Raw genomic sequence first — 26,098 nt, 5'->3', positions numbered from 1 at the left:
GCGAGAAGCAGAAACATAAAATGGTACTTTTACCATTTTATGTTTCTGCCTTCTCGCACTGCGAGAAAGCAGTGAGGCAACGCCCCCACGCCCCTATGGGAGAGCAGCTACTGGGTTCAATGTTCCGTAGAAATAATAAACCCCCTGCTAGATTTTCCACTTGATAAGATATATATAAGTCTACACTCGTGTGCTCCTGCATAGCTAAGCAATCAACAGAATTTTGTGTAAAGTGCCTGTGCTTATTTGTATTTATCAAATGTAAATGTAAATGTTTTTGTACTTGTATAGCGCACAGCTACCTGCTGTGGGTTTCCCGGCGCTTGTACGAATACCGCAAGGGAACCCTTCCTGGCTTTCCCTGTTAAGTGTCCACTCCTGGGCACCCCCATGGTGCAGACCAGGCATCCCTCGCATTGTGGGGCCGTTGTGGAGACTAAGCAAGCTATTGCCCAGAGTTGCAGCGTAGGACTCATGATCAGAATAGGCACTGAGGCGAGAGAATATCCGGTATGGGGAATTAATGAGCCCGAGACCCGCCGGGGCAGGAATCGAACCCTGGTGCCTGGCCAGAGCTCTGCATCGAGGTCTGCCCACTCTAACCATTGAGCCACACTTCTCCAAACATTAAGCATTTCGTAATGGAGTGAAAGAGCCCTATTAAACCGTGGATCTTCAAACCATAGAGCACACGCCTGGTGAATATGGAGCTATATGAAGCGTTCCAGGCCAAGTGCAATTGTAGTGGTAGGCAGCAATACAAATGGATCGTGGCAGGTGAGACGCATTGTGATGGGGAGCTAGTCAGTGTCAGGGGACTGGAAGCTGTAGGAGTGATGTACGGTGAATGATAGGAGAGTGAATGTGAAAGGATAAGAGAGGGAAGTGGGAATATAAAGTGAATTTGATAAGAGAGGTTAGAATTGACAGGAGAAGATTAAGTGACAGGAGGATTTTTACTTGATGAGGGGGTATTGACTGGAGAAATGGGCAGTGAAGGAGGAAGTGGGTTATGGGAAAAGTGGCAATTGATGGGAAGGTGGTGATTGTTGAAACAGACCAACAATCACAAAGTGAGTGTGCAGTGACAGGAACAGTGAACACCTAGTGGAGAAGTGGACACTGCCAGAAAGGGGAACAGTGCCAGCAGAGAGGGGCAGTGAAAGGAGAGGTGAACAGTTAGCTGTGAAATAGTCAGTGACCAGAGAAGTGGATACTGGTGTGATGGAGCACAGTGTTAGAAAAGAGGTGGGCAGTGCTTGTGGTGGTGGTGGACAGCGACCAAAGATCCGGACAGTGATGGGAGAAGTGTACAGTGATGGAAACAATGGATTATGGGAGGCAGATACTTATGGAACAAGTTAAGTGACGGGAGAGGAAAAGTGTGGAATATTTGGCAGTGACATAAGCAGTGGCAGAAGATGTGAGCTATTACTCGTTATAGGGCTTTGACCAGAGGGAGCCATTCGTACCATGGACAAGAGAGCGAGGAGGCAATGACAAGGGGAAGGATCATGTTCTGTTTCGGTAATTCCTCAGTACAATCATCTCCAGTTGGCCAGAGTTTCATTATCTTCCATCACCATCAGTCAAAGTTGGAGGGGAGCGGCAACATAAAAATAGTCTGTGTTGGACTATATACAGCAGTTAGAACACAAAGCTTGAAGAACCGGGTTTTAGAAACCAGCGGCGCCAGGGGCACGCCCAAAGTCTTTGGGTTCACCTGTCTTAGAATACAGAGACATGGGATAATTCTCGGTGGCGTCAAAGATCAAATTTATTGGCTGCAACCAGGAACAGAAGTCCACGAAGTACAACACAGGTATATTCGTCGGAGATTGCTCAAATTTACAAGACGAATCATCCTCTTTTATGCCAAAAATCACATTCTGGACAAACACCCACTATTTACAATTTGTCCAATCATAGGCATTATTGCAAAAGGCATCGCATGACAACAAACCCACTTTTCAGTTGTTCGGCCCACCATTAATTACACAGGAAAGCCCAGCATTCCTTCTTGCACATGCCGGACAAACCCATAATAAAAGACCACAACCTATATCATAAATAGACCATAAAAGAAGGAACAGAAACAGATCAAAAGCAGGATAAAGGGTGTGTGTGTGTGCATACCAAACTCTACAATGTCCTGTGCTTTGATCCTCAATCTTGATCAGCTATCGGGCAAGGAACTGGCCTAACAAGGTCAGCTTCAGGCAACGAGGTCAGCTCACTCGGTTCATCCAAAAGTCTGCACGAACTCGAGCTAACATGTAAGTGTACTAAAGACTCGTTCGGCCGTAGTCATCGGCCTATGTGAGGGCAACCACAAAATGGCTGCCATACACAAAATGGAACCCAAGGTTCAGAACAAAATCCCTAAATACACAGTGAATCCATCGCTCAAGCATAGTGAAATCACTTGTACTTGCCGTACTCACTAGTTACGGTTCGCTACTATCAAATTCGTAACAAAACCATGACATTTATAAAACGGGTTCAGAATTCACGGTTCCCCAGAACCCTCCTTTTGCCCTTACATAGGCAATCACTCAGTCTGTATCTGAATCAATGTCAATATTCATCAGATCATCAAGATTCTGCTGGAGCATCATCATATTACTCAGTGCTTCTCTCGAGACAGGTCTCCTTACACACGTAGTAGCACAAAGGCCACGTATAGCAGGAGCACACTGTACACAAAGACAAAACGAGAAAAGAATCGCTAAAGCCATCCCAATGATTATCAGAATCTTCCATCCCCAAGTGGATAACAATTCCCAAAACCATCCAGTCAATGACCAGTCTCCTTCGTCCACATGTATGGACTTGGAGACCCTATGTAACTTGGAAATGGCCTGGTATACTGTGGGAGCATTGTCTGGGATTAAAACGCAGCAACTCGATTGGATCATTTTACATACTCCACCTCGGTCTGCAAGTATGACATCTAAAACCATACGATTTTGTAATGTCATAAGACGATCTGATTGAAGCTCGGCAGTCAAATTACTAAGGGCACCAGCAGTTTCATTTATGGTGGACTCAACTACTCTCGTCAATTGTCGTATATTTCTATTGTTAGCCGTAGGTCCCCAAAACGGTAGGAAACGCTTGAGAAAGTCTCCCACTTCTTGTCCTGTGGTATCTTACTGATCGAAGACACCTCTAACAACTCTCTTTCTGTGGTAATCTGCGGCTGCAGTATACGTAGGGGGTAGCAAATATGCAACATAACAGGTTCCCAAAAAATCAGGGGCCAACCATGTATATGCTCTATCATAGCAAACAAAATACGTGCCCTTAGCTGCTAAAAATGGTGGGCAAGTCTGGGACGCAAAAACATACGTCTGTGTATAAACACTCTTCCCTAACTGAGCTCTCGGATTCTTGCCATTACCTTGCAGACAAAAATGACCACGATGGGGTACGATCCAAATCAGAGGTGACTTCTTTGGTCTCTGCTTTTCACTCAGACTAACACTATATCCAGTCACGTTCCATCCGATATAAGCTAATGCCTCATCTTTAGGAATAGTCTCATATGTATCGATATCTCTGATCATATCTCTTATTCCCTTCACTAAGGCACTATTACTCAACTCAAGTTGTCTTTCATGGAACGCAGGGGATAGACTTCGTGGGCATAAATAAACATCGTCTGATACGCCCATACAGACCCATTGTAGCTGAATGGCAGGACCGAATAAGGGATACCTCTATCCGTAGTATGCGGCATAAGCCCACACACCCAACAATTAGTGGTGTTTACTTCTAACTGATGCTGATGCAAAAGCTGCACAAAAGAATTGTTTATGAATTCTGATCTTCTAACTAACTCTTGTTCAGGTAAAGTATGGAAGGAATGCAAAGAAGTAGTAGTAGGAAAAGACATAGGTTGTGTGGTGGGTGCAAACGTCAATTGGCTAGCGAAAACAGTCCAGCCCATCAAAGACAACGTCATGCTAAAAAACACCATAAGACACGTTTAAACATTATTTTTTCTACGAATCAATTTACACAGTTTTGTCTTAAAGTTCATTTCTGCAACAACTCCCTCAATCTCAAAAAACTCCATCCTCTAACAGTGCTGTACGCGGCAGTTGGTTCTCTTCGCTCAGGTGTACGTCTGTAAGTCCAGGGAACGCCCTAGAACAAACCAGAATCGTCGACCTTGTGTCTACACGGCTTGACACTCCAAGTCTTGATACTGTGACCCTACAGCTGAACCCGGATGGCGGTTCGAAAAAAGAAAAATAGATCAAAACAGCTTTTCGGATGAGAGAGTGCAGTTTTCAAAAACAAAAATAAATCATTTTTTTATTTGTCATTGTTTCTTGGTCGAAAATTATAGCGGCCTTTACCAGGCACTGTCTGATCTCGAAACAACAACTCAGGCTCAGTAGTGTCCAATCTTAAAGGCGGAGGAATAGCTGCTTGCAAAATATCATCGTCCTCTCGCTCAGACCTTGTCCCAACCAAACGTGCGTCGCTAAACATCATGAATTTTGGCACTGTCTCTGAATCGCCAACACCTTCCCGGACCCACTAGTCGTACGGCAGAGGTAAAGGAGCCCTCAAACAATGTACGCCGTGGATCCAATTCTTCTTGCCGTGGACTCTCACTGATGTTCGTGTTGATAGAAGCACCTGGTGTGGTCCTATCCAACGGGGCTGATCATTCTTGGTCCGTTGAAAATTCTTCACTAGCACCCATTCACCAGGATTAATGGCGTGTCCTGGATCTTCAGATTCTTGTGGAAGGTTATCATGAACCTGTTGATGTAAGACACGCAATTTAGCAGTCAGGTCATACAAGTAGTCAATCAACACAGGATATTCAATATCACTGAATTTCGTTGGCCTCGGCACTCCCCATACATTTGCCGGGCAGCCAAACACAATCTCATATGGACTAAGGCCTACTCGGGAATGCACTGTAGTTCTAGTTGACAAAAGTGCCAATGGCAAAGCATCGGGCCATTGGAGACCAGAACTCGCCTGAATCTTGGCTAATTTCAGCTTCAGAGTGCCATTATAGCATTCGACTAAACAAGCTTATTGGGGGTGATTCGCAGCATGGAATTTCTGCTTTATGCCCAAACCTTCACACACTCTCTTCATAATCTGGCCCACAAATTCACTTCCATTATCACTCCACACCATCCTTGGCAATCCAAATCTAGGGAAAAATTCCTTGAGCAAGACTTTGGCTGTGGATAAGGCAGTAGTATCTTTTAGGGGATACGCCTCTACCCATCTTGAAAAGGCACGGACAACCACAATGACGTATTTTAAATTATTACATCTCTCCATGTGGATGAAATCCAATTGCAACACCTCGAACGGATACGTCGGAGGGGCAAAATGACCAGCTGGAGTTGGGGTTCCCTTGCCAGGATTATACATCAGACAAACCATACAATTCTTGACCACATTCTCCGCACACTTAGGAATTCCAGCATTCTCCCACACTGGAGCCAACAACTTACAAATCCCTTTCGCACTAATGTGAGCCATTCCATGTGCCAACGTAACAACTGCAAGCACATACGCATCAGGTAACAACCATCGCTGGTGTTCTGACAACTCAATCCAAAAACCAGTCGAATCCAACATTCCTGTACTCTCTCTCCAGACACTCAATTCTTTCTCAGTAGCTTCAGCCTGAATTGACTTCAAACTCTCTATTGTGTCTTCACACATTCCTCTATCCGGAACCCATCTCACTGGACCCACAACATACATTCGACTCATCACATCTTTGCCGTTTCTTTCGCTACTTCATCCGCAAACGCATTACCACGACCAACGTCATCGGTAACCTTCTTATGTGCACTGCATTTCACGATCGCAACTTGCGTCGGCAATGTAAGAACGAAGTTCATTCAACAACTGACCATGCTGAATCTTCGTACCATGAGAAGTAAGGAATCCACGTTCCTTCCACAAACGCCCAAAACTATGGACAACACCAAACGCATATTGACTATCGGTGTACACAGTCACTCTCTTTCCTTTCGACAAAACACACGCTCTTGTCAGTGCAATCAACTCTGCTGCTTGAGCTGAGTTCTGTGGAATACGTGCAGCTTCAACAATCGTATGCAAAGTCGTAACCGCATATGCTGCAGTCGTATCGCCATTCGGAAGCTTAAAGCATGAACCATCCACCCATAGGGTACCATCAGACTTCACAAGAGGAGTATATTTCAAATCAATTCTACCCTTCGTTTCTTCCTATGTCCTGAGAAAGCAATCATGCTGTTCCTGAACATCTGTCTCTACAGAAATCGGGAACAACGTAGCTGGATTCAATGTGTTGCATCGTTTTATATGCACATGGCTCGCCAAAAGCGTCAACTCATAACCTGACAATCGTGCACTAGTCAAGTGCTGGGTTTTAGTTCTATTTAACAAAGTATCCACTGCATGTGGAACCATCACAATTAACGTGTTATCCATAACCAAACCAGAAGACTGTCAAATAGAAACAGCCGCTGCTGCTGTAGCTCTCAAACAACTCGGCAACACTCTAGCTACCGGATCCAAAGTCGACGAGAAATACGCACATGGACGCTGTTTATCACCAAATTGTTGTGTCAGAACTGACAATGCACAACCCTCTCTCTCGTGAACATAGAGTGTAAAAGGCTTACTGTAGTCGGGAGTACCCAACACAGGAGCCAAACACAATGCATCACGTAATTCAGAAAAACTTTTCTGACATTCGTCAGACCAAGGAAGAGGATTCGGAGTATCCTTGAGGGTAAGTGCTAACAGAGGTTTCGCAAGCAATGAAAAATTTGGAATCCATTGTCTACAGTACGAGGTAATACCCAAGAAAGCAATCACTTCTCTCAGTGTGGTTGGCACAGTCATTTGCGCAATCGCTTGAATTCGTCCTGTGGTCAACCTTCTTCCCTCTTTCGACAAGAGATGACCTAAGTAGGTCACTTCTTGGCGGCAATACTGCAACTTCGAAGGTGATACTTTATGATGGAGGTCAGACAAATATCGCAACAAAGAAAGAGTAGCTTCTTTACAAGTTTCCTCATCATCAGCAGCAACTAACAAATCATCCACATACTGAATAAGAGCAGCACCAACAGGCAAGACAATCGCATCAAGCTGTGTTTTCAAAGCCTGACTATAGATGGAAGGACTTTCACAATAACCTTGAGTTGCGCGCTTAAACCGGAAGCTTCGGCCTACTAAAGAGAAGCCAAAAATATCTCTACTCTCCTCGGCAATCGGGATACTGAAGAAAGCATTCTTCAGATCTATCACCGAAAACCAGGTAGCCGAAGCAGGGATCATAGTCCACAAAGCAGTAATGTCTGGAACAACCGGAAACTGTGGCACAACAATTTTATTGACCTCTCGAAGGTCGATCACAAACCTATACACAGGCGACTGAGAAGAATCAGTACGCTTCAGAACAGGCAAAACAGGACTGTTACACACACTACCTCTCGTTTCTTCAATCACATCTTTCTCAATCAAATCATAGATGATCGCTAAAAGCGCTCTTTCACCATCGCTAGAAATCCTATATTGGGGAATACGTGGCAATCTAGCATTCGCTTTCAGCGTCACAACATAAGGTGGAATCTCCAAAAGACCCACATCATTAGGACCAGTAGCCCAAAGAGTATCAGGGAGAGAACGCAATTCCAGTGGAAGCCGATCTTTAAACAAATACATCGGAGAGATCACTCTCTTACTCAATGTAAGCTGTACTCCCGAAGGAGAACAATGAAATGTCACATGCATTCTCTTCAACAAATCCAGACCCAACAAATTCTCACCACAACCTGTCGTTAAAATGAGGGGTGCTTCCAATTCACAAGGCCCTATAGAAAGAGACAAAGGACTAGAGACTGGATTATGAACTGGGGTGCCAGAGAATCCTACCGAAACATTTTTTAAGCCAGACAAAGGTGCGCCAGGGAGTTTAGAGTGCATGATAGATCTCTTCGCTGCACCAGTATCCAAAAGAAAAGGCTCTACCACACCTGATGTAACTACTGAAACATAAGGTCAACTCTGGTCTACTGGAACCGACACTACTCCCTCTCTTTATCCATGGCTGTCCTAGCAATCATCACCGTCAACATTCTCACTCTCAACATAATAGTCATCAGCATAGTACTGAGTCGATCGACCAGACGCAACATTCTGTTGATCAAAGCAATTCATTGAATTCTGTGGGGGAAAAGAACGTTCATTCTGGGGGAACACACCACGTCATCTACCTCTAGATACTTGCTGAACGCCTCGACCTCTCACACCAGACGCACCATTCGTACGCGGTAACAGAACCGGACAACTATTCTTGAAGTGGCCTTCTTCCTTACAATATGCACACTGATTAGGACCAACTGGAATTTGCTGCTGAAAAGACTCGGGCTTCTGCGAACCTCTCTGAAACTGTTGGGGTTGCTGAAACTCGCGCTGATTATAACGAGGCGGATACGCCTGTTGCAAAAGAACCTTCGTCTTTAATTCTTTAGTCTTTTTCTCCTCTTTCTCTTCTTTATCTCTATTCTCGTAGTACTGTGCAGTAGCCAATATCTGGGCCGACGATGGATCAGCCCATGAACTCTCAGAGTCCTTCAACTTATTACACAACTCGGGAAGCAAATTATGATCAAACTTATCTACGAACAACCTTTGGCCACCTTCCATACTCATATCTTGACCACTGTGATCTATGAAAGTCTCTTCGAACCTAGTGAAGAAATCAGACACACTTTCGTCCTTCTTCTGCTTACATGCGGCTAACTTATTCCAATGCACTTGCATAGCAGGCATCATCGTCTTCATAAGATTGATAATCCTGCCAGGTAATTCTGCAACTAAAGGCTCAGGTTTAGCTCCACCAACCGGTCTACCATCCACCACAACAAAATTCGCCCATGTATCACCTAACTCTTGCGCATGATTCTCGTGACGAATCTTCGCCCACAAAGGTTGAGGAACTACATTACCCAACAACATGTCTATGTCAGCTCAATTCATAATGCATGCGTCAACTGTCTGTGACAACTCCTTGTAATACCCTGCAGGATTCTTACGGGATCAGGTAGAGTCTGCTTAAGAGCCAAAACTTCAGCTCTCTTCCACGGGATATGTACCCAAACACGCTGAAAATGAGCTGCTACACCTGGGGGATTATTATTCGCACCAGCAGGTACCTCTTTGCGCCATACTGGAGGAACTTCTCTCATGGGATATTGTCTCACTTTCCTCCCAACCGAAGAATCAGGCTCGAACAGTGGCTGAGAAGGAAACTCGCTCCTTAACGCAAGCAACGTCGCAACTGCTTTCTCAACACCGGGACCCACTATCGTCCCTTTCGCAAACTCGGACTGCACATTAAGTAACTCCAATGGGATCTGACCCAATTCACTATCTTCCCATTTCTCACGGAGGAAAATACACATAACATTGAAAACGTACCTTTGCTTTGGTGCTTCCCATTGCTGGAAGACATCCATAACTGACTCTAGATTATATCTCGAGATATTCGAAACCCATCTTCAAGCCAAAAGATCTATCACTGCCCGCTCTTCGGGACAAGGAAGCTGGCTATGCAATTGTTTACGCGCAGAAACAGGGGTCACACTCAATGACCCAAAGAAAGGGGACAAAAGACCAGTAACAGTATCAGTCATTCTTTGTCAAACAGAAGGAGAAGCTGTCATAAGGACAGGGGAAAAAGTGTTCTGAGATGAAACAAACATAGGAGTAGTAGCAGGAAAAGTCGCAAGCACAGGAGAAGAAGACAAAGGAGTTTGAGGCAGAACTGATAGCAAAGCCGGCGGCCCTAGAGAATGCTGCGCCAGAGGAAGAGGAACCAGCTGAAGAGAAGCTGGCGGCTGAGCAACAACAGGAGGCTGAACAACTGGAGGTTGCGGAGGTGCTGAAGCACTCTGCACATAAGGGGGTGGTAATCTCAACAAATGTGACATCAAAGGATCCTTTTCAGGGTCCTTCGTTGCACCTTGTAGAAGAGGTGGCAAAGCTGGATAACATTTATCGATGGCCATATTATGTTGCCTATGCAACTCCTCAATCACTTGTTCTTCTTCATTATCTTTAAACTGCCTAGCAGCTTGCATTATTGATATACCCTTTTCTCTCTTATCTCTTTTAGCTTGTTTAATTTCTCGCTGTTTGGCTTCCTTATGCCAAAGGCGGAAAGAGTCAAACATCGCCGGCCGGGCTTTCTTCCTAAATAGTACAGTTTCCAAATTATTTAAAATCTCGGTATCATAACTACCATGTTGGGGCCATCGTAAGACACCATCTTTCCTAGTATAGCGGACCCATACTTCATTAAACGTAATGGGGCCCACGCCATGTTCAGAATAGAGCTCATAAGTCGGAGTTCCAACCGGAGGTATCGGACACGAGTCCTCCAATCGGGAATCCCTATTACAACCACAACAAAATATCTTTCTAATTTTGCTAAGACCAGGCATCTTCGCTCACTAATCTAGCTTCAAACTTCAAGGGATTACCAAAAACGATAGTCTCGCAAATGTACGAGTCCCTCGGCTTTGGTGCTTGCAAGAACCAAATCAAAGACCTAAGGAACCAAAAACAAAGGACTGGGAGCGACCCACTTATACTTAACTAAGGTATCAATCACGTTACCAGAAGACCCGTCTATCGTCTCGCCATACAAATCGTCACAAAGGGGGTCCAAGACAGGGCGACAGTCAGGGCAGCAGTCCTTCGTAGCAGTCAGGAAAGCGGGAAGCCTCGCAGCAAAAACCTTCAGTCCACATTCGACATGCCGGGGTCGATGGAGTGGGGGCCCTCTTCCAGAATTTCCTCACGAAGCTCCTCACGATCTTCAGGCTTGGACCGGTACCACTGAAGTCGCCCCACGTGGGTGCCAACTGAAGAACCGGGTTTTAGAACCAGTGGCGCCAGAGGCACGCCCAAAGTCTTCGGGTTCACCTGTCTTAGAATACAGAGACACGGGATACTTCTCGGTGGCGTCAAAGATCGAATTTATTGGCTGCAACCAGGAACAGAAGTCCACGAAGTACAACACAGGTATATTCGTCGGAGACTGCTCAAATTTACAAGACGAATCATCCTCTTTTATGACAAAAATCACATTCTGGACAAACACCCACTATTTACAATTTGTCCAATCATAGGTTTTATTGCAAAAGGCATCGCATGACGACAAACCCACTTTTCAGTTGTCCGGCCCACCATTAATTACACAGGAAAGCCCAACATTCCTTCTTGCACAAGCCGGACAAACCCATAATAAAAGACCACAACCCATATCATAAATAGACCATAAAAGAAGGAACAGAAACAGATCAAAAGCAGGATAAAGGGTGTGTGTGTGTGCATACCAAACTCTACAATGTCCTGTGCTTTGATCCTCAATCTTGATCAGCTATCGGGCAAGGAACTGGCCTAACAAGGTCAGCTTTAGGCAACGAGGTCAGCTCACTCGGTTCATCCAAAAGTCAGCCCGAACTCGAGCTAACATGTACGTGTAATAAAGACTCATTCGGCCGTAGTCATCGGCCTATGTGAGGGCAACCACAAAATGGCTGCCATACACAAAATGGAACCCAAGGTTCAGAGCAAAATCCCTAAATACACAGTGAATCCATCGCTCTAGCATAGTGAAATCACTCGTACTTGCCGTACTCACTAGTTACGGTTCGCTACTATCAAATTCGTAACGAAACCATGACATTTATAAAACGGGTTCAAAATTCACAGAACCTCAAGCTTATCAATGTTTCATGTCTGGAACCCCCTTGGAAGTGGACTTCCCCTCATTTTATGATGCTAGACAGAAAAAGGAGACTGCTGTCTACAGCTTGCATATCAAAGGGATTGCCCTTCCAAATAGTGATGGCAAACACTGTGGAGCTAATTCACAACCACCCTCAAGGGGTACATGCCTGATGCATAGAGAAGACGTTCAGATTAGGGTAAAAGTTGTCCAGGAAACTATGCTAGAAGTGGAAAAAAGATGTGACTCCAAAAGGACAACAAAGTTAATTGCATTTAGTTCAGTCTGAGCCTAGACAGACTGAAATCTTTGATCTCTGGGTGTATATTTCAAGCTTTCCCACAGTTTGTAGCTCAGTTCAGAGTCCTGTAGTAATGATTTCTTCCTGTGGTACCATTGGGATGCTGAATGGCATTATCGTATTAGCCTATTCTTTGCTTCAGATATGGTCTTTCTGAACCACCCATCAACAACCTAGAATATATATATTTTTTATTTCCTGTGCTTTGTAGATCAACCCAATGTGTATCGTTCAGATGTATAGCGCTTAGCTGCCCATATTTACATTTTAGATCTCTTCCCCTCAGATGCTCATCTGCGTCACTGGACGAACGTTTCAGGACTTTCCTTTCAAGAATACTCTCTTAAATAATATCACACTCTTAAATCTATACTTTACTACATCTTCCCTCTGTGTTTTTTGTATTACATAGAAGATTTTACCTCTGTAATAAATTTTTAAGAATGTCCCCTTTCCCTGTTTCTTAATAGGAAGGGGAATATTTCTATTCACACATGTACAAGGCCTTCTTTATCTTCCAGCACACACATCCTCCAGTTCACACATGTAGATGTCCTCACTGCTCCCATTTCAATTTGGAAGCCCATCACCATCAAATCCTAGATACCTATGAAACCATGTACTTGTTTTTAAGAATTTAATCACCTGTTTATGCTTTTCAGGGATTCGTTTTTCCACAGTAATTTTAAAAAATAGGTATTTAATTAGCTCTTGGTCAGTGTAAAGGTTGAATAGCAAGTATTTCCTCGATGTCTGTAATGGAAACAGATGATATTGCCTGTGTCCTATTCATGAATACAGGCAAACATATCTATTGTTTACATGAACACTGAACCATCCTCTAAGGTGTAAAGACAATGGCTATTGCCTACCTAAGACCTACCTGCTCACATTGTGAATACAACGAGCTGGGGGAGTCTGGATAAGTGATACATAAGAGTTAGTACTGGCTTGCCCATTTATTTGAAAAGCAGAGCCTGTTACACTATATTTATCCTGGCTAATCACCCTCATTCTCTGGTCCTGCAGATTGGCTAATTTTGCCAAGATGGGTTTGATATGGTGTTACTTGGCCCTCGTTTTTGTGGCACATTTTGTTATTGAGTGTGAAGTCGCCATGGACCAACGGAGTTTTCATCAATCATTTTCAATGTGCATTTGGAGCATTCAGAACTTATTTATTAGTATTACTTCAACCAATCTTTGGTGTAGACTGGAGGCTGTTGGGAAGACTCGAAGCTGTCTGCTTTTGCTAATGCTACTATTATGTTTGACTTATATGCCACATGAACGTCAAGTAGGGGAAGCCATGGCAACTCTAACTTCTTTCTTTCTCTTTGGTTTTCCTAGCTCTGTTCATAGTACCACTGTCTCTGGAACCAAACGGGTATAAACACATCCTGTTTACTTCAGATATTGTCCACCCCTTGCCCTTTCAGTTACTACTCAGCAGTAAATAGGGAGTTATGCTGTGGAAGGGCTATGGGTGAGGCACTGTGTGACCCATGTAGTAATACCATAGGTAATGGTGGTCCTCATGACGTCGCTTCCACTACCCCAGCCACCTTGGTGAACTGCCATTCATGTTAATGAGGATAAGAATATAATTAATCTTATTGGTTATAGGTGTCATTGGACATATTGTTAATACAGTGTTGCTTAGTGTCCAAATGCTGTTTGCCCTGTTGTGTTGGAAGACATAAAGGAGACTTATTTTATTAGCCTCTTTCTCACTGAAAGCAAGGCATATAATATCCACTGTGTACTTCTAACCAAATCTAACTGTTTATTTTTTAGAAAATACAATGCTAAATTTGTCAAGTAAGCGAAACCGAAAATATTAGCACATCATCTAGGGAGTATTTTACCAAACAGGAGGAAAAATTATGTATATGAGCCATCGGGTAACACATTTTTGTTTCTCTTTAGAAACCAAAAAGGGAAAGGAAGCAGATGAAAACAATGGAGAAAGTGAAAAGGTGAACACTTGTGGCTCCATCATCCTAAGTGAGGATTGTAAACCACCATCAGAAGAAAGGAGTTTAGCAACACAAACCACCGGCACTTCTGATACAATACGCAGTTTCAACAAAGGCAAGCAGCAAGAAAATGCGACTCTACATGTAATAGATGTTGGCCAAACCTGTGAGAAGCTGGATCATGGAAATACCCAGGATATTGCCAGGGGTGTTGATTATGTGGCCACAACTCAACAGAAGATGCGGTTGGAAGAATATACTTCAAAGACTCGTGTCAGGGGTAAATCTGACGAAGCAACAAGGTTACCTCCTGCACCTGGGTAGGCTTCAGATTTGGGGCTCCAAATCTAACAATTTTGCTCAGTTGCCAAACCTGATGAATGTGGTATTAATTGGTTGCTTGTGCAATGTTATTTCTAGCAAGTGGGAGAGCCGTCCCTCCTACTCATTAAATAATCATTTCATGATGGCATTCACTTTGGGAATGTTATGTGCAATCAAATAAATTGTTACATCCAAACATAAGTAATTAACAATAATTGGGAAATCGTGCAAAAGCTTTTTTATATTTTCAAATAGCTACTGAAGGTACAGCCAACAAGTTTCACCCGGTGTTGGTGCACACGTTTGGGAATATTTCAAGGCAGGGTAGTATAGGGTACTTCATGGGGGTCTAGTGGCCTCTAGTAGGATGGCCATTGTAGCGTGCTGAATCATGATGCGGTCTTGCTTGGGGAGCTTTTAGTAGAATGATCTGATCTGGTCAAAGACCAGACAATATCCGTGTTGTCAGGGTTAATATGTGCCTTTAGTCCTGTGTGGATGTAATCCTAATGCAATCTGAGCTGTCTCAATGGACCATGAAGAAGGTCATGGTAGCTTGGCCATAGTCTGTTCCAATTTGTAAAGTATTGCTTGATTACACACAACTTTCTAAAATTGAATGGGATTTAAGTGCTAGCATTGCATCTATCTTGAATATCTCCTGCACAAGGCAATGGCACTTCTGAGGCCATTCATGTCACATCCAGCTCTACAACACATTATGACTTGCTTAGACCACACACACCATTTGTATTTCCTTAAGTCCCCTTTTCTATTGCAATGTTAATGATCTCAGTGGCTTTGATAGTCTAGAAGTTGTAGGAATCTGAACTGCCTCTGTGTACTGTTTTAAAACGCCTGAGAGTTACAGCAGTGGGATTTAAGCTGTTTAGTTTAATTCACTGTTATAAAATGCCACCTTTATTCTGCTTCCTTTATGGAAATGCCCGTTCGGATTTTATAGGCTCTGCAATTACAGCATTAATAAGAAATTTTCCAAATTTGCCTCGTAAAACATCGTTTGTTTCGTAATATGCCAAAGTAAACAATGTAATGCATCGGAAATGTAATGCAGCTGCTGACCACTGCAAAGTGATGCAGTCTTTTGTGATTTGAGTGCTAATGGTCGAAGTTAAATAGCTGAGAAGTCGTCACAGTTGAACCACATCAGAGAGACTAGTCCGGGATGCTTCATGTGGCCTTAATATTGCTGATGCGACCTGTGATTGGTGGCATTTTGTACTATGACGTTATAGACAAACAGCAGGAAATACAGATTTACGCATTAAATACATGGTTTATTAAAACATTTGCTATAATAAAACCGACTTCATTCAGATACGCCACGCAGGAGTCAAACGTAAAGTCTATCCATAAACGGACATGAAGAAAAAAATCACGTTTCTCCTAAGTGAAAAGGCAAAATATTGAACTGACATCACAATGATGGCTCTGCATTAGGGGTATGAAAAGAAAAAGGACCTGCATTTTTAGGTCTGGTGTCAGACAAGACCTTTTGAATTTACTATAATTATAGGAATAATCAGGCACATGCATCAAGCGATTTGGGAATCGCAAACGGTGCGAATCGCAAAATTCGGCCGTTTGCGATTCCCAAATCACTATTTGGGATGCATCAACCTAAAAGTGAATAAATCACTATTTTAGCGATTTTTTCAAGTGCGATTGCTTTTAAGGAATCGCAATTTTGCGATTCCTTAAAAGCAATGCATGAAACTTTAAAAAATTGCGATTTCGCAAATAGAGAGAAAAAATTACCATGAGGTTGGACCTCATGGTAATTTTGCGAAAAGTTAGAAATATGCAATTTTGTTCATATTTTTAACTTTCATGTTGTGCACACACATGCCCTTAGGGCATGTGTGTACACAACATATGTGCATTGTTTGATTTCAGGGGTGCAACAGGGTGTCCTTTGGACACCCCTGCACCCTTGAAATCGCAATCTCAATTTGCGATTAGCTAATTGCGAATCGCAAATTGAGATTGTCTTCCCATTCATTCCTATGGGCCTCTAGGCCCATAGGAATGAATGGGAAGGGATTCCTTAATTGCGATTCGCAAAATGCTAATCGCAAATAAGGAATTCTAAGGAATCGCAATTTATTTAGCGATTTCTTGATGCATAGGCATTTGCGATTCCTTATTTGCGATTCCTTAAAAATCGCAATTAAGGAATCGCAAATGCGGAGATTGATGCATGTACCTGAATATCCTTACTTATAGGGGGCTTTCAGGAAGCCCTCTTAATTCCTTGGCCTGTTATGGTGGTGTTCACATTTTACTCCCATTCACTAAAGCATACAGCATGGGGCAGCTTACTTCAGGGATTGACTAACCAGTGTGAGTGAGGGCATTCTGCCTTTTCATGAGTCCATGCACAAAGTAGTTCACTTAAGTGCCGGGAATTATGTCATTGTGTGATTTTGAGACCCCATTTTGTTTTTGTTGCAATTATTTAATGTGTTTTGAGGTCTCGCCTGTGCAGCGCTTGCTCTGTCTCTTTGAGACATGCTGCATCTAAGATATGGGCTTGAACACACGTCTGTCTTTTTAATTGGTTCCTGTTGCTGCCCTTTAGAAATGATGGCTTTTCATTGATGAATACACTAAGTAGTCCTTCCTTTTCGAATTTTGCATCCTCCCATGAGGACTGCCCCTCTTACATGCGTTCTTACTGTTTAGGTTATTTGTACTTAGAGAGAACTCTTTCTTTAGTTGACCTGCTTCTTTGCTCGTTAACTGTGTGCACAGTGAAACTTCTGTTTCATCATTTGCTTGCTGTCGCTTTAACTTCTATGCCTCCCCCTCCCACAACACTGCTCCAAGGCCCCCACCACTCCGATGCCACTGCTGCTTTTCTTGTTTATTTGTTAATTTACAAACCCTTTTATTTATATAGTGGGCTTGGGGAAATTAAGCAGTCAGCCAATTATCACAGGAGGTTGAGCCTGACAGCAGACTCGAACCAGGATCCCCAGCTCCTCAGTCTGCAGCTCTCACCGCAGTGCCATGTCCTTTGCCTAGTCCTGTTGCGAGTTGCAGTGCCATATGTGACCAAAAGACGTCCCATGGGACACCTAGTGACAGCCTGTGGTACTGCACCCTCACAACACTGCTTGTTTGAAATGAGAGCATACCCTTGAATAGCTTTTGAGCATTTCAAATTGCTCCTGGTGGTAGATTTTTTGACAAAAAAAATTAAAAACTAACAAACACTAACATTTGCAATGCCAATAGCTCAAACACTCTCTAATGCGAGACTTATTGCATTGAAAATGGTTGTTTAGATTCATGAAGGCCTGCAGGTTCCCCGCCAATACAGATTTGGAAAAACATGATAAAACAAAACAAGCATTGACAAGGCAAATAGGCTGGAGGCCGACGCCTGGCCTATCAGCTTTCCAATGCTTGTTAAAAAAATATTGCAAGCTTTGCTATTGTATGAAAACCATAGCCCTTGCACATCCACCAATGTTTATATAAAATGTGTTTCTTCTGAATTAAGGGTTTACTGCTGTCTGCTCTGCTTTATTCCTCCTTTCCTTTGTAGCAGCTTTGGTTAGCGCTTGTTTGAGCATTCTTGCAATGTAAATAATGAGGCCAAGTAAGGTAGACCTGACTGTGATGCGTCTACGTCTTTAAGAAATTCCTACAATTGACAAGCTATTGGATTGTTTGAATATCAGCTTAATGTGTCTACATTGGATTTTCTAGTTCTTCTTCGGATTGGTTTGGGGCTCGTGGTTTTTGCTACATTATAAGGGACTGAAGAGGTGGCGGTCAGGACAGTTTACCCTCTCTCCTCCATCAGGAGGAGCAGCACTGAATTTTTATGTGTCTGTATTTTTGATGATTAGTGTTGTGCTATTGCAGCTTTCTCCTCCTCTTCTAACTCATCCGGATATAAATGTTGATGATTTGGCCACTAAGATTTTTGTCTGAGAGGTAGAGGTTTGTACCTCCCCTTAACATATATGAGGGTTTTTTTCTCCACCTCCTTTTTGAGGTCTGTGGTTAGTCATAATCATAAAACTTCATTCAGCTGCAACGCAGCCATAAAAGTACATAAGTGCAATAAAACAATTGCACATGTCCAACTTCTCCTTGGCGTTTTCCATCGACTAACACTGTGCCATAGAATTCTGTGAATGCAATAAAACAAGCATACAAGTCCAACTTTTCCTTAATGTTGTGCAGTGACAAACAATGTGCCAAAATAAGTGCGTATGTGCAATTAAAAAAGACATGCAAATCCGACATCTCCTTGCCGTTTTCAATAAACTGACATCATACAGTCTGATAGCACATATATCAGCAGTATAAAAATAATCATATAACAAACATATAACAAATAAACAATAAAAACTGTTTCTTCAAAATGCATTGTGCCCCGAGATCGCACTGCAGCGCACAGGAAGGAACGAACATAAATGCAAGTCTCGCCGTCAGATAACTGTTGAAGATGGCGATAAGCTTGAGTACATTACTGAAATTTCTAGATTTCATAAACGGGAATAAAACAGTTTGGTGAATCTTTCATAAAAACAGCAAAAAAGGGGTAAAATGTAACATTGATTGACCAGAAGTGTCATTGCCTGGGCACAATCTAGATTCAGCCATGAAACGGAACAGTAATGAATGTTCCCTTCTCCTCTGGTATAACAAGTAGGGGAGTTCTCATGGCTTGAATGTAAATAGGCTACAACAGTTGGTTTACATGTTTCTATGCTTAGTGTTTGAGATGGCGCCTGCGCTAATAATTAGGCTTGTACTTGTTTTCTTCCTATGGGGACGTGATGCTGCATTGGAAAATTGTGACCGATATCTTCAAATTACTTAGTTACATGAGTCAACCAAGGGATGGAGAGGCCTCTGTCGCAAGCCAAACAACCACTTGTAAGAGAGGCCTCTTCTGTTTTCCAAATTGACAGCCATAACAATGGTGGTAGAATACGAATTTAGTCACTCAGGTAGCTTAAACACAACTCTTTGTGGCAGATGAAATGGGGGTGGATAGGGGAACAGAGAGAATCATTCTGTAAAAATGGGTTTCCTCCATTTGTAAGGTCATACACTCTACAATACCCCAGACTGCCGCCCGTAAAATGCCACCAGGACACATTGAGAGGTGTATATCATGTGCAGCAGTGGAGCGAGTACCCTGCTGCCCGGTGGGGATGGAAGACTAAGGAGTGAACCGACTGCCCTGGATATCTTAACCCTATGCTGTGTTATGTTTGGAACCCATGAACCCTGCGCTGAAAGTAAACACCAAGTAGGGCAAAGTGCTAGGCTTAACAGGCTATTGGAGTCAGTGGTTAGTAGGTTCATGTTCAAATTAACCTGGTTGTGACTGGCCTGATCTCTCATGAAGTTAGTCCTACAAAGTCTGGCATGGATCCTGGTGTCTGACGGCTCCTTAACATGGTCTAAAGGATACAAACACTCCACCCAATTAAATTCAAAAATACTTTTATTTGATTCAATAGAAAATCATAAAAGGATGGAAAACCATCATAAAAACACAGTACTTTAGGTGTACATTTAAAAAACATATTATTAACCCCTTCAATGCTTGCGACAAGGTCAACTCGTCATGGGTGTTACCTGCGCTGTGCTTATGACGAGTTGACCTTGTCACAAACAATGGGATTTAGAAAATTGCAGCGCATAGCGGCAATGTAGCCTAGCAAGGATGCGGTTAAAAAGCTTTACGGTTGTGACCGAGGACAGTGGGCGATTAATTAGGTTAAAATGTTGACTGGTGTAACAGTACATGTAAGGAGTGTGTGCCAACCAGTTATTATTTAGCTACTTGGATTGGATCCCATTTTTTTCCAGTTCTTTTGCCGCGATTTAGCAGAATTGTATGGCCCTGCAAGACAGGGGACTCGACAACCCTCCAAGGCACCTAATGACTGCTGCTCTACTTGTTCTTATTTGTTCCTTCCTTAGAGCCTCTCGAACAATGATTTTTTCGATTTTTTCAGTAAGAAAGGGCAAGTACATAGTATGTGTAATAAAGGCTTGTCGCCTTCACTGCAGAGACGACATTCCCTGGATGGCCATGTATGTTTCCATTTCGGTGTCAGATCCTTTGAGGGAAATGAATCCATTTGTAGCATGGTCAGATAGTGCCTTTTCTGATGGGAGAAATGTTCAGCCAGGTACGGTTGTGGCTTCAGCCTCTGATAAGTCTGTATCACAGCCCAAGCATGATGTTTTTTTGCAAAGGTATTTTTGTCTGTAGACAAAGAGATCCGCTTGATGGCATTATTCATCACACTTTTAAATCCAGAATATGTTGCAGGGGTGAGCCAAGCCTCCTCAAGCTGTAATGCTGACAGGCATTCCTTCAGGACTGTCGTGGTTGAATTGGCTAACGTTTCTTGATTTTCGATCTCTTCCCTGCAGTAGTGGGCTGGGATGTTGTCTTCTGTGTAGGAGAGTAGGTCTGCTATCCTATGGTCACCCCAATTTTTGCTTTTTGCTTCACTGGTTTTCGACTTAATGTGGCTGTGGGCCTGCTAATCAGACCCACAGCCTGCTGTTCTCTCTCTAAATTCACAGACATGTACTATAGGTACATAACCAATTTGGTACTGGACACCTTGTCAGCCCCTATACAGTACACCATAGGTGCCAATGGCATAGGTGCATCCAAGGCCTACCAGGGGCTGCAGCATATCTTTTGCCACCCCTGGCTGGTTCTTTAATTGACACAACTGGCTGATCACTCTACTGGGGCAAGGTGGTGTAATCACCCCTTGCTTAAATATAGTATACCTACATCTAAACCTATATCTGGACACATATAAACCTATAAGTCACTCCTATGGCAGGCCTTATCAATCCTGGAGGCAGAGTGCTTGGTTTTACGTGAGATGGTGCTCTAGCATGAGCTGAGCCTGTCTGCAGCTGTCGGGAACAACAAACCTTAGCAGTTCTGGGATAATGCCATACCATATACTCTTAAGTGCATTATAATCCATCGCGGTTATGTGCTAACTTTGGTTTGGCTTTATCAAAACATATCGTGTAAGGTGTCATACGATTTGGAATACTATCCCCTCGACAGTCCTGTTGACGGGGATAGCATCCCACCCTTCCAGAGGGAGAAGACATGTTACTTTACTAAAACGCGGTTAATCCTAACCAGAGCCTCAGCATCACAAAATGGATGCTGCTGCCACCGACACAAGTCTGACCTCCTGCTGCTGACCAAAACTTGGCAGAGGAGGCCTGGACAAAGGGTTTCCTGTTGCGGGGAGGTGCTACACCACCCCAGACAGGAGATAGTGTATTGGGGCAGGGAGGGCTGAAAGAAACTAGACAGTACCTGGGGCACACAAGGCTTCCCCTTGCATAATCCGGTCAAACCGGTTCTGGGGCACACCAGCTTCAGTCCCAGCGCGACCCTGGACAAAGGGAAAGGGGTGTAACCACCCCCTTCCTGGGTCCCACCCATAGGAGGGACCTAGCAGGTAATCCAACCCCCTAGATTGGTATAAGAATGGGAGCAGTGCCAACGCGCTCAGATTATCCTGACTGAAACTTATGAAACAAAACTCTGGACCCTTCGACATCCTACTCGACGTAGAAGACTGAAGAATCTCCCTTGTGGTCAAGGAGTGACCACCCTGTGCAAACAAGCACCATCCAGCACCTCAACGTTTGCTTTGTTGCAGTTCCCGCCGTAACTCGAGCGACAGAGATCGACAAGACCCAGCGTGCCTGCCTTCTAATAGCCCGATCCACAGTCCCTGCAGAGCTGAGACCCGTGGAGGGGACCTGAAGCATGGGGCCGGCCATCTTGGAAAGACCATGAGGCGCTGACCGTGCAGCTTCCGAGGCCCCCTCAAAGTTGTGCATTGGGGTTTGAGAAGCCCCAGCCCTGAGCCACTCTTGCACCAAAGCTCACCCCTCTACACTCACCGAGTGCTGCGTGGGGCCCTTCTGCATCTTTTGGCTCAAAGCGTTGGTCCGGTCGCTTGCCCGCTGGCTAGCGGCCCCAGTACCAACGAACCTTTGAATCTAACTTGTGAGTCTGGTTGCTCCAGACTTGCCCTCGCTCCCCTGAAAAGGAGCACCCGCTCTGACCCTCCTGGTCCGAGTAAGAAGCGATCTTCGAATCCTGCGCGGGTTGCGCTTGCCAAGGATTGTTTGCTCCAATCCGGAAACCGACACCGCCGACAGTGAGAACCTGCGTGGGATAGCTTGTGATCCACTCCTGGACATCCTCGGTGCCCCAGAGTCCACGTGGCAGCGGAGATAAGCTTCACGACAACGACTTGATTGCGCCCGACATTGCCTGGTTCCTTCCTGGTTCCACCCTGGTCACTGCTGAGTGACCCAGACTCTGTCCCCTCTGCTTTCAGGTCATCTACATCTTCGATCCACCCTTGGATCGCACCAGACACTTCTCTTCTGGCCGCCTGCAGCGTCTTCATCTCCAGGCTCCATAGATCTACATGACGAAAGCCGACACTACTTTGCACCTGTGCACCCGCTTCCTGTGGGTGAGGTAACTCATGAACGCCGTTGCTCCTGTACTGGTATACACCTCTAGTGTCTAAGTCTAAAGTTTTGTCCTTCTAGGTCAGTCGGAAGACTCTTAAAACAGTAACTCGATAACTTTTATGCACCATTGACTTTGCATTGGTGCATGTGTGTGCTTTAAGCGCTGCACCCGATTCCTGCTGGCTTTTCCCGACTTCAGCATTGCTAGTCCCGATTGCTCCCAGTGATTCACCAGGCCCTAGGCCTGACCACTGTTCGATTAGTGATACTTATACCACTTTTTTAATATATGGTTTGAGTGGCCCCTGGGCCTCATCCATAATTGTGCAACTTTTATATGTTTAACTGTGCTTTTGTTTAAATGCTTGTGCTTCTAGACTCATAAAGAGTATAGAGGATTATTCTAGTAATAAATACATATATTTTTATAATATATAACTTGTGTGGTGTCCTTTCATTTGATACTACAGGATTGTGATTGGTAAAACAGCTTGCTTAACACGACCTCTTGAGTTAAGCCTTTAAGGCTGCTTAGTCCATGCTACCCTTAGGATAGCTTGTCTATAAGGTTGACTTACAACCAGACACCATAAGGGATTGTTTGGACTGATACAAGGTGCCCCAAGAATTGGAGACATCATATATCAAGCCAACTTCTCACATTTCTTCTGCTTCCCTCATCCTCCAGTAATACATTACTAGTGCCCCTTGTCTGGCTGGGATCTGATTTTTTTATCCGTATTCTAGGCGGATTCGAGTCTGTGAGATGTATTGCAGTATGAAAAATAATCTCTTAAAAAATGTGGATTGTGTAGTGTTTAAAACTGGCATCTTTAATGTTCAGAATTTCAGAACCGTACAAAATGGGAGGTAGAAATTTTGCAGCAATCTCTTTTAGCAGGTGTCCGGTAGAGCAGCCTATGAGCTTTTTTTTAGTATCTTAAAGGCAAATGACAGGGCCAATTGTAGCGTGAAGTTAAGTTTGCAATCTAGCTGGAAGCCTAGATAATTATAGGAAGTTGCCTGAGTCAGTGAGTGCTTACCCAATTTCCAAGAAAATTAATGTTTTTAGATGTGTTATTGTGCCTGACGAAACACATAACTTTTGTTTTTTGATGGTTAATAGTAAGTTGGTTTAGGGTGGTGTAGGATCCTCACTCCGCAATCAATTTCTGCAGGACAATGGGAGTTTGTCCTAGCAAGACGATGTTGTCTGCGTATTGACAACACGGTATTGGAATTTTACCCAATTTTAGTGGATCGGCTTGGATTTATCGGAGGCACTTGTCAAGATCAGAGGTGTAAATGTCGAATAAGCAAGGTGCTAAAACGCAACTCTGTTTAAGCCCGTTAAAAGTTGGAATCTTGGCGGTTAAGCTGCACCCGTCTCCTTTCTTGATTTGAACCCATATATGTGAAAAGAGGTTGATGATGGCCTCCAGGAGTTTGGGTGGGACCCCCCAGTCATAAATTTTTGCCCATAAATTTGCTCTCGAAATATTATATAATGTCGCTTTTAAAGCAGGCAAAAAAAGGCCGAGATTTTGAGAAGGCTTGATTGTCTAGGAGGGTAATCGCGGAGATGTTGGTGAGTTGCACATCCCTGCCCGAAATCCGGTTTGCGTGTGGGGTATTCGGTGTGTTCAGCTAACCCAAGCCTCTAACTCCACCAAAAGAGTTGATGCATATATTTTCGCCTCCACATCTATTAGTGCAATCAACCTGTAATTGGAGGAATCCGAGCGAGAACCCGACTTGTGGATTAGAGTTAGAATGCTTCCTCTCCATGACTCAGGAATCAAACTGGAGGCTACAGCGTTGGTATAGAAAGGGGACAGGAGACCAGACCAAAACCAGTAGTCATGCCGTAACAAGGCATTTGGGAGTCCATTTGGACCTGGTGCACCATCAGGCTTTACATTTTTTATAATTTTTAATACTTGTTCTTCTGAGAACAACACAAGATTTTCTGGTGATTCGTGGATCGAAATGTTGTTGGCTTGACCTCCACCCACCCACAGGCCCCTTGCCTGTTGTTGTTCCACTATTTGGAGCAATTGGAGGTGGAGTTTTGTTGTATAAGAGTTCAATATGGACTGTCCAAGTGGCATCCTGTACATCCGAGTTATGGTGTCGGTTCCTGCCGTTAGTTAGCTGGTTAATGTGTTCCCAAAAGAGCTTGGAGTCCCTTAGTTTGCACGCATGGAGGAGTTTTGCGCAAATTTATTCGTGATCTCTTTTTTGGCCATTTTTGTGTCCCTTTTTTTGCTCTTTTCTTGTTTTTGATATTAGGAGGAGGAGTTCCTGGGGGTGTTCTGGTCCCCGGGATCGTAGTTGTCTTAGGTACTTATTTAGTTGTTGTTTTTGTTTCCTCAGTCTTTTGTTGAACCAGACTTCCCCTATTGGGCTTCCTGCTTTATGGCCGTAAGCATGTTTTGAATTTTTTTTGGTTTATTCCATGAATAAAAGACTCCCAGGCCTTTATTCTCAGTGTTTCGAGCTTGAGTCTTTCCACGAGTCTGGAATACATTTTTGTGATGTCCTCAATGTTGTCCTTTTTCAGGTAAAGGCATTTTAGATTGTAACATTGTATTTGAGAAGACTTCGCCTTTGCTTTTGCTGGAGTTGCGAAGGTTTCTAATAAGTTAAATGATTGCAGTTAGTGATCGCTTTCCGCCCTATCTTTTATTTGAAAGTTCACGATGTACGGGAGTAGGTCATGATCCGTAAAGGTGTAGTCAATGGTTGAGCGTGTTTTATGGGTAACTCTTGTGTGGGCTGCAGGGCAGTCTGTCGGGCTTCGACCATTCAGTACACACATTGAGAGGTCATCCAGGCGGGCTGCGCATCTCTCACCAAGTGTGTCCCGTCGATTACTGGCTGATGTGGTCTCTATGGAACCCTTTTCCCTACCAAGTTGTAGGTTCATATTGAAGTCCCCCAACAGTATGATGTTAGCATCTGGATAGGCAAGTTTGACTGCTGTTAATGATGTGATTGGTTGTTCAATTCTTAGCCTCTTTTGTCTGGCTGCAGGATGAATATAGGTATTGGGCATAAGCAGACTGTGGGACAATGGGGCATTGAGTTTAACGCATAGCATCCAAGAACAGTCCAGATCTATAATGGAAGCGTGCCATGAGATTTCTGTTAGATGAAAGTGGT

The 26,098-nt window shown here is 43.8% G+C and overlaps 1 protein-coding gene across 4 annotated transcripts in view; it reads left to right on the top strand.

The window, feature by feature from the left end:
• The window catches only part of MYLK3 (myosin light chain kinase 3), a 709,471-nt gene that overhangs the window by 239,871 nt on the left and 443,502 nt on the right, over positions 1–26,098 (top strand). For all 4 annotated transcript variants that reach the window (XM_086945117.1, XM_086945116.1, XM_086945114.1 and 1 more), the window contains exon 3: positions 14,016–14,385. In XM_086945117.1, the coding sequence (XP_086801243.1) occupies positions 14,016–14,385 (370 nt within the window). The remainder of the gene's footprint in view (positions 1–14,015; positions 14,386–26,098) is intronic.

Source organism: Lissotriton vulgaris, chromosome 12 (assembly GCF_964263255.1).
Source record: "Lissotriton vulgaris chromosome 12, aLisVul1.2, whole genome shotgun sequence".
Classification (NCBI taxonomy): Eukaryota; Metazoa; Chordata; class Amphibia; order Caudata; family Salamandridae; genus Lissotriton; species Lissotriton vulgaris.
Note: the sequence above shows the minus strand (reverse complement) of the source record. Positions and strands in the feature narration are given on the sequence as shown.